At 51.2% G+C, this 10000-nt stretch overlaps 1 protein-coding gene across 1 annotated transcript in view; it reads left to right on the forward strand.

The window, feature by feature from the left end:
• Positions 1-10000, forward strand: part of hectd2 (HECT domain containing 2) — a gene marked incomplete at both ends in the record, with an annotated part of 29839 nt that overhangs the window by 15307 nt on the left and 4532 nt on the right. The window contains 4 exons of the mRNA XM_084459992.1: positions 3124-3282; positions 7819-7893; positions 8073-8160; positions 8462-8568. Of these exons, the coding sequence (XP_084316118.1) occupies positions 3124-3282; positions 7819-7893; positions 8073-8160; positions 8462-8568 (429 nt within the window). The remainder of the gene's footprint in view (positions 1-3123; positions 3283-7818; positions 7894-8072; positions 8161-8461; positions 8569-10000) is intronic.

A 10000-nucleotide genomic window follows, 5' to 3' on the forward strand; every position in this document is an offset into this window, starting at 1 on the left:
GAGGGATGAAGCGGAGGTGTAGATGGGTCTGGTGTGTGATGGAGGGATGAAGCGGAGGTGTAGAGGGGTCTGGTGTGTGATGGAGGGATGAAGCGGAGGTGTAGATGGGATGGAGGGATGAAGCGGAGGTGTAGATGAGATGGAGGGATGAAGCGGAGGTGTAGATGAGATGGAGGGATGAAGCGGAGGTGTAGAGGGGTCTGGTGTGATGGAGGGATGAAGCGGAGGTGTAGATGGGTCTGGTGTGATGGAGGGATGAAGCGGAGGTGTAGATGGGTCTGGTGTGATGGAGGGATGAAGCGGAGGTGTAGAGGGGTCTGGTGTGTGATGGAGGGATGAAGCGGAGGTGTAGATGGGATGGAGGGATGAAGCGGAGGTGTAGATGAGATGGAGGGATGAAGCGGAGGTGTAGATGAGATGGAGGGATGAAGCGGAGGTGTAGATGGGTCTGGTGTGATGGAGGGATGAAGCGGAGGTGTAGAGGGGTCTGGTGTGTGATGGAGGGATGAAGCGGAGGTGTAGATGGGTCTGGTGTGATGGAGGGATGAAGCGGAGGTGTAGAGGAGTCTGGTGTGTGATGGAGGGATGAAGCGGAGGTGTAGAGGGGTCTGGTGTGATGGAGGGATGAAGCGGAGGTGTAGATGGTCTGGTGTGTGATGGAGGGATGAAGCGGAGGTGTAGATGGTCTGGTGTGTGATGGAGGGATGAAGCGGAGGTGTAGATGGGTCTGGTGTGATGGAGGGATGAAGCGGAGGTGTAGATGGGTCTGGTGTGTGATGGAGGGATGAAGCGGAGGTGTAGAGGGGTCTGGTGTGTGATGGAGGGATGAAGTGGAGGTGTAGATGGGTCTGGTGTGATGGAGGGATGAAGCGGAGGTGTAGAGGAGTCTGGTGTGTGATGGAGGGATGAAGCGGAGGTGTAGATGGGTCTGGTGTGATGGAGGGATGGAGCGGAGGTGTAGATGGGTCTGGTGTGTGATGGAGGGATGAAGCGGAGGGGTAGATGGGTCTGGTGTGATGGAGGGATGAAGCGGAGGTGTAGAGGGGTCTGGTGTGATGGAGGGATGAAGCGGAGGTGTAGATGGGTCTGGTGTGTGATGGAGGGATGAAGCGGAGGTGTAGATGGGTCTGGTGTGATGGAGGGATGAAGCGGAGGTGTAGAGGGGTCTGGTGTGTGATGGAGGGATGAAGCGGAGGTGTAGAGGGGTCTGGTGTGTGATGGAGGGATGAAGCGGAGGTGTAGAGGGGTCTGGTGTGTGATGGAGGGATGAAGCGGAGGTGTAGATGGGTCTGGTGTGTGATGGAGGGATGAAGCGGAGGTGTAGATGGGTCTGGTGTGATGGAGGGATGAAGCGGAGGTGTAGAGGGGTCTGGTGTGTGATGGAGGGATGAAGCGGAGGTGTAGATGGGTCTGGTCTGTGATGGAGGGATGAAGCGGAGGTGTAGATGGATGGAGGGATGAAGCGGAGGTGTAGATGGATGGAGGGATGAAGCGGAGGTGTAGATGGGTCTGGTGCAGCTCTGCTCCCAGTTCTCTCTTCTCAGTTCCCATGGAATTTCCCCACTGCCTGGTGCCAGGAACCCTCAGCCTTTCTCCAAACTACCGTTCTCTCTCTCTCTCTCTCTCTCTCTCTCTCTCTCTCTCTCTCTCACTCTCTCTCTCTCTTTGTGTATATACCTCTGTAGCAGACTCCAACCCCTCCCCCTTCGTAGTTGTTCCATCTGGCTTCCACATGTAGAGAGCAGCCAGTAGCAGCTGCCAGAAGCACAGTCTGGCTCCCCTCCCTCCCCTCCCTGCCCTCCAGTCCATCCCCTCCTCTCCCTCCCCTCCCCCACCTCTCCCCTCTCTCCTCCTCTCCCCCCCACCTCTCCTTCCCACACCTCTCTCCTCTCTCCTCCTCTCCCTCCCCCCACCTCTCCCCTCTCTCCTCCTCTCCCTCCATCCCCACCTCTCCCTCCCCCACCTCTCTCCTCCTCTCCCTCCCTCCCTCCCCCCCCCCCCACCTCTCCCCTCTCTCCTCCTCTCCCTCCCTCCCTCTTCCACCTCTCTCCTCTCCCCTCCTCTCCCTCCCCTCCCACCTCTCTCCTCCTCTCCCTCCCTCCCTCCCTCCCCCCCCACCTCTCCCCTCTCTCCTCCTCTCCCTCCCTCCCTCTTCCACCTCTCTCCTCTCCCCTCCTCTCCCTCCCCTCCCACCTCTCCCCTCCCTGCCCTCCAGTCCATCCCCTCCTCTCCCTCCCTCCCCCACCTCTCCCCTCCCTCCCCTCCCTGCCCTCCCTGCCCTCCAGTCCATCCCCTCCTCTCCCTCCCTCCCCCACCTCTCCACCTCTCTCCTCCTCTCCCTCCCTCCCCCACCTCTCCCCTCTCTCCTCCTCTCCCTCCCTCCCCCACCTCTCCCCTCTCTCCTCCTCTCCCTCCCCCCCACCTCACCCTTCCTCCCCCACCTCTCCTCTCTCCTCCTCTCCCCCCCCCCACCTCTCCCTCCCTCCCCCACCTCTCTCCTCCTCTCCCTCCCCCCCCACCTCGCCCTCCCTCCCCCACCTCTCTCCACCTCTCCCTCCCTCCCCCACCTCTCTCCTCCTCTCCCTCCCTCCCCCACCTCTCTCCTCTCCCCTCCTCTCCCTCCCCCACCTCTCCCCTCTCTCCTCCTCTCCCTCCCTCCCCACCTCTCTCCTCTCTCCTCCTCTCCCTCCCCCCCACCTCTCCCTCCCTCCCCCACCTCTCTCCTCCTCTCCCTCCCTCCCCCCCCCCCTCCTCTCCCTCCCTCCCCCACCTCTCTCCTCTCCCCTCCTCTCCTGCCCTCCCTCCAGTCCCTCTCCCCCTCCAGTACCTCCCCGCCCTCCAGTCGCTCCCCTCCTCTCTCTCCCCCACCTCTCTTCCCTCCCGTCCATCCCCTCCTCTCCCATCTACACCTCTCTCTCTTCCCCTCCTCCTCTTCCTCCAGACCCTCCCCTACCCCACCTCTCTCTCCCCCCCTCCCTCCAGACCCTCCCCTCCTGTCCGTCCCAGCCCCACCTCCGTCTCCTCCTGTGTCTGTGTGTTCCTGTGTGTGTTCTTGTGTGTGTGTGTGTGTGATCAGTTGCATCCCCTCTGTTACGTAGCCTTGACCGTGTGTGTGTGTGTTAGCTGATGGGTCTGGCTGTGTATAACAGCATCACCCTGGACATCCGCTTCCCGCCCTGCGTCTACAAGAAGCTCCTGACTCCGCCCTGCGCACCCTGCGACCCCGACGTGCCCGTCGGCATGGCAACCCTCTCCCTGGAGGACCTGCTGCAGGCCATGCCGGTACGTCGTCCCACCCGGGTCAAACGTGCCTCCTCGGTCCTCAGTAGTGTACTTTGTGTTCGATGTAGCTTGCTTGCCGAGTTTGAGTTTGTTTAGAGATGATTCGAGAATGCTGCTAGGGAAAGGGATGTCTGGGGCCCCCTGCTGGAGCTGCTGCCTCCGCGACCCGACCCCGGATACGCGGATGAAGATGGATGGATGGATGGATGGATGGATGGATGGATGGATGGATGGATGGATGGATGGATGATTCGAGAATGTTTTTTGGTTCCGTTTTATTGGACAAGCACAAATCAAGCGTCTCTTAAGTGATGTCTTCCATAGACACTGCGCTATGGTGCTAATATAGAGTTTGCCATGTGCTTTAACAGGGCAGTCAGTCAACACAGCGTACATGGGCGTATCATTTAGGGGGGACGCTGGGGACATGTCCCCATCAATATACAGAGACTACTGAATCGTCCCCAGCAATAATTTGGTACACAAACGCTTAACAGATCTCGTTCTCTACTAGTCGCTCCTATATAGCCCAATATCGCTAATAGGATTGGCTTGCCGTTTCTTGCTAACGTGTGAGAGACTGGCTGTATGGTTGGATTTGGTTGCACGGCTACAAAGCTCATAGCCTCTGTCAACACTACAGTTCTGTGCACATAAATACGGGAAATTCCTCGCGTCTCGTATTGATTCAGTATTGAAAGTATATTTTATTTTTCAATACGGGACAATCACGTACGCAATATTTGAGCCATAACGAGGCTCACTCACCTAGTGAATTGTATTACGTGAGTAAACAAACCAGACATGTAATGTTTGCCTACGTTTTTTTTTAACGTTTATCAGTTGTTATTAATTTGTATGCAGCAAGTGCACATGTGGGCCAAATGCATGATCATCAGTTCAGGAAGTTAAAGAGCCATCAGGATAATCACATCTGACTGTAGCTCAAATATATGCTTCTTTATTTTATGAAGAACAAACTAAATCCTGATCGCGCGCTACGTGCGCTCGCGTTTAATGTCCCCACCAAAGCTCAAATCAAAAATAGGTCCTTGACAGCATATGACCCAGGAAGTGTGAGCATGACACAGGAGTGTGAACTAATAAACCATCTGGTTCACACACACACACACACACACACACACACACACACACACACACACACAGGGTGTGTCTACCGTCATCACCTACGGCTGAGATGTCAGCGCTGACTCAGCTCAAAGGATACGATGAAGATGATGGCGGCTTGAGTCAGCTCTGATGAAACAGCATTTTGACATTTCCCTACTTGGTGAAACACATTTATCTAATATACTGCGGTGATATACCAGAGATCATATGTACTGTAATGCACAGCATTTGTGTATAAGTCTAATGACTATCATGTAAATATCCCTCCTAATAACCTATTATAAACTGATGCCTTAAATCGCGGCATTACCATTTCTCACCAGCAGAGGGCTCTCATGCTTCACTGTTCCTCAGCCCACCCTGAGCTTGCCATGTCATGCTTTGTAGATGTGATTACTGAGCCAGAAACCAATACGAATGTGCTTTATCTTTGTCTCTGTGTAATATTGTAGGTTAGGATTAGAGTTAGCCTACCCTAATTCTACCCTTTTTTCATGATACATCGACCTCCTAGCTGTGGGTTTAGCTGATGCAACTGTTGGTGCGTGTGTGTAATTGTGTGTGTGTGCGTGTTTGTGAGCGTGTGTGTGTGTGTGTGTGTGTGTGTGTGTCCGTCCGTGGCTCGCAAGGCTTATACAACCCCCTCTCACTGTGTTTACCTCTCTACTGGGTATACACACACTCTACTAAATTAGCTCTAAATGACCACAGCTTCTTAAAACAGGAACCATCGCTCACAGAACATACTTGGCTGTCCAGTGATCCCATTGGTTCCTGGGAAGAGTTTAATGTGAGTTTAGTCAGTTGAACAGCCCCTTAACGCCTGGACAGTCCTGGTACATGTACACGCTGCCTGCATAGTGTATTGTCTGTTTGGCTTTGGACTTGATGAACTGAGCTGAGCTGACCTCACCTCCTTCAGGCAAAGCGAACTCACTGCCCTGTCTCATGTTGTGTAGGAGCAATACTAGCACTCTTACGTTTCCAAGACTACCGACTGTGTGTGTTTGTAGACTCCTACCCCTCTATAGCCCGGCGGGTTCTAATGTTCTGTGCCAAGCCGAGTTATCCCTTTTAACCCTGAAAATACAGTGACAACCTTTTGAATATTAATTGGATTTTCCCTATAATACTAGAAAGCGCAGTTTCTCAGCTTTCAGCAAGTGTTGGAGTGAGGAATTTTTTAGATTTGTTAGATATTTTTTAAATATTATTAAATAATTGTTAGATATTTTTTTTAATGTTGCCGGTGACGTGGTCGTATTAAAAGGGTTAACAAGGAACAGTAGATGAATGAATGAACAGTGGACTGAAGTAATCTGCCAGTCCGATTTTCCCTCTGTTAAAACTCTAATGAACTGGGTTTTACATCCTGGCAACTTTAATATGGTGAAATCAACCATCACTTAGATTTTTGTATTCACACATTCAGTGCTTATCAACGGTTTAATAAAGTAAAGAGTGACACGGCAGGAAACATCGCAGATGTTCAATTAATAAATGAATGAAGAAATCCCAGTCTCATACAGTTGTGGATAACCTAGTTAGTCAGACACACGTTAGACTGTACCGGACTGGGCAGGTGTGTCCCACCAGGGTAAAGGCTGTTATAATAACTAGATAACTAAGAAAGACCAGAAAGATTTGTTTCTCGATAAAACATCTACTTAGTATTCATTCAGTCGTTTAGGGGGGTCATTTACAAGCTCAACAAAAAGTATTGTCAGTGAAAGAATCCCATTAAAGTGACCCGTTGAGGTCAGACATATTTCACCTCTGCACAGACACAGAAGAGGAAGGATTGAAGTGTTCTGTGTGGGGGATGAGGAGGGGACAACCCCCCCCCCCCCTCCCCCTCCCAGGAAGAGTGACGTGTGAAAGCATGAGGGGGAGAAGAGGATCTGAGAGAACGCTCTCTTCTGGGTGTCAGCTGCTCACAGCAGGGGTCTTCCTGGAATCCCATATGTTCTCCCATTCCCACGAGACGGAAGACTGGCAGTGTTTGAGAACCAACAAATGTATAGTCACTAACAGTGATGTTATTTCCCAGCGGGTTAAAGGTATAGTTAAATGGTAAATGGACTGCACTTATAAAGCGCTTTTCCACCTTAGCGGCACTCAAAGCGCTTTACAATGGCCTCTCATTCACCCATTCACACACACACTCACACACCAATGGCAGTAGCTGCCATGCAAGGTGCCTACCTGCTCATTGGGAGCAATTTGGGGTTAGGTGTCTTGCTCAGGGACACTTCGACATGTGATAGGATAGTCAGGATAGTCAGTAACAGTGATGGTGTGTTACAGCAGGTTACAGGATAGTCAGTAACAGTGATGGTGTGTTACAGCAGGTTACAGGATAGTCAGTAACAGTGATGGTGTGTTACAGCAGGTTACAGGATAGTCAGTAACAGTGATGGTGTGTTACAGCAGGTTACAGGATAGTCAGTAACAGTGATGGTGTGTTACAGCAGGTTAAAGGATAGTCAGTAACAGTGATGGTGTGTTACAGCAGGTTAAAGGGTAGTCAGTAACAGTGATGGTGTGTTACAGCAGGTAAATGGTATAGTTAGTAACAGTGATGGTGTGTTACAGCAGGTTAGAGGATAGTCAGTAACAGTGATGGTGTGTTACAGCAGGTTACAGGATAGTCAGGATAGTCAGTAACAGTGATGGTGTGTTACAGCAGGTTACAGGATAGTCAGTAACAGTGATGGTGTGTTACAGCAGGTTAAAGGTATAGTCAGTAACAGTGATGGTGTGTTACAGCAGGTTAGAGGATAGTTAGTAACGGTGATGGTGTGTTACAGCAGGTTAAAGGTATAGTCAGTAACAGTGATGGTGTGTTACAGCAGGTTACAGGATAGTCAGTAACAGTGATGGTGTGTTACAGCAGGTTAGAGGATAGTCAGTAACAGTGATGGTGTGTTACAGCAGGTTACAGGATAGTCAGGATAGTCAGTAACAGCGATGGTGTGTTACAGCAGGTTACAGGATAGTCAGTAACAGTGATGGTGTGTTACAGCAGGTTACAGGATAGTCAGTAACAGTGATGGTGTGTTACAGCAGGTTACAGGATAGTCAGTAACAGTGATGGTGTGTTACAGCAGGTTAAAGGTATAGTCAGTAACAGTGATGGTGTGTTACAGCAGGTTAGAGGATAGTTAGTAACGGTGATGGTGTGTTACAGCAGGTTAAAGGTATAGTCAGTAACAGTGATGGTGTGTTACAGCAGGTTACAGGATAGTCAGTAACAGTGATGGTGTGTTACAGCAGGTTAGAGGATAGTCAGTAACAGTGATGGTGTGTTACAGCAGGTTACAGGATAGTCAGGATAGTCAGTAACAGCGATGGTGTGTTACAGCAGGTTACAGGGTAGTCAGTAACAGTGATGGTGTGTTACAGGACTTGGCCCGTGGTCTGGCGGAGCTGCTCAACTATGAGGGCAACGTAGAGGAGGATTTCTGTATGACCTTCCAGGTAGGTGAACACACACACACACACACACACACACACACACACACACACACACACACACACACACACACTATATACAAATGCAAGCACGCTTGCAAGCTTGTCTGTAATTATGACGATGATGATGATGATGATGATGATGATGATGATGATGATGATGATGATGATGATGACGATGACAGGTCTGTCACGAGGAGCTGGGGATGGTCAGGTCACACAACCTGAAGTCTGGAGGAGACAAGATGGCGGTCACCAACCAGAACAGGAAAGGTCAGCAGAAACGCCGCCCTTCACAAACGCCCACTTTACAAACGCCCACTTTACAAAACGAGCGCATCTAGAATAGTGACAACGAGTGCATTCAAATGACTGCAAATTACATGCAATCTGATTGGTTAACAGCTTTTCCAAATCACATTCTCTTTTTTTTTGGTAAGATGATATATTAAAGGTTAATGCCTCTTTAAAGTTATTTTTAAATGAATACTCCCGTTCTTAAACACATGTAAATGTAAACGCCTTCGATCTCCGGGATGTTCTGACGTACAGCCCATCTCCCTTCTCCAAACAGAGTTTGTCCAGCTGTACGTGGACTTTCTGCTGAACAAGTCTGTCTACCGGCAGTTTGCTGCCTTCTACCACGGCTTCCACAGTGTCTGCTCCTCGGACGCGCTCATGGTGAGGAGAACTGGGGCTTTCGCCAAAATGAGAAACCGTGACAAGTGTTTGATACATGCTGCTCTGTACGCGTAGGCGTTTACTAGCGACATGCAGTACGCGGGGTACGTTTGTGTATGTGACACGCTGGAAACTGGAGTTAGAGAGAGTCAGCCACTGGTGAGGAGATGTAAGGAGGAGTCATTTTTGTGTGACAGGGAGGAGAGGGGGGAGCAAGGGGGGCGGGGGAGTCAGGGAGGGGAGGGCGGAAGAGAGGGGGAGGACTCCCACAGGACCACAGAGCATGGCCAGTGTCAGTAGCCGTCTAGAAAGCTTTAGAAAGTTCCAGATGGAGGCCTGGAGAGAACAAGCTGAGGGAAGGAGAGAGGGAAGGAGAGAGGGAGGGAGAGAGGGAGGGAGGAGGCTGAGGGCAGAGGTGGGGGTTACATGTGTGTGTATGTGTGTGTGTGTATGGGTGTGTGTGTGCGTGTGTGTATTTCTCCTCTGGCCTATGTGAGTTGTGCGAGTGTGCACGGCTGTGTCTCTCCACTCCTGCATACTCTTCTTAGTGTGTGTGTGTGTGTGTGTGTGTGTGTGTGTGTATGTGTGCGTGTGTGGGCATGCTCACGCATGTGTGTGAGTGAGCCTACTGTTCCTCTGTGCATGCTAAATGTGTTCACAGGGGCCCGACCCCCTTTCTTGGCACAGCGTTTTAATGTGTGTGTTGTGTGTGTGTGTGTGTATAATTGTGCGTATAGTTGAATGTGTGCGTGAATACTTGTTTGCTCTAGCGCGTGCGTACGTGTGCACGCGCATTCGGTTATGCACGTGTGCATACACGCTCATGTACGTGCGTGTGCACGTGCACGTTTGCCCTCGCATGCCCCCTTCGCTGGGCCTGTGAGAACCAGGCTCCTATAGACAGACTATGTACCTCCGGCCGACACAGAGAAATTACGTCCTGACATGAATATCAATCCAGACGCACACAAAGCTGCAGTCTTCCAGCCCTGCAGGGACTTCTCTCTGACCGCGGTCCGAGTCCGGCGGCTCAGGAAACCAGCGCTAGACTCTCGTCTGCTCGTAGAGACTCCGCAGGTGTTGTAATACCAGCGGTATGAGAATGGCGTGGGCTTTGGTGGACAAAAAATGTACGGATTGCGGAGGACTTTTTTTTTGTTTTTTTTTTAATTCTGGAAATATGCTATTCATCCGCCCCGAAGCATTTGGCGTGTGGTCGGAAAAGACTGCTGGGTTTCACAGCGGGTTCTACGGCATTGTACACCACCCATTACAGTCCACAGCAACGTGGCCTCAGTCATGCAATCTGACTGGAAATGCTCCATTGTTTGGCTGCTACACGGGTGCAGAGAAGTGTGAGGCTCAGGCTCAACCGCCCTCACCTGAGGGAATATTTGATTGAGTGACCTCATCAGGTGTGCATGCGTGTCGT

The sequence above is a fragment of the Borostomias antarcticus genome (genome assembly GCF_949987555.1).
Source record: "Borostomias antarcticus genome assembly, chromosome: 29".
Classification (NCBI taxonomy): Eukaryota; Metazoa; Chordata; class Actinopteri; order Stomiiformes; family Stomiidae; genus Borostomias; species Borostomias antarcticus.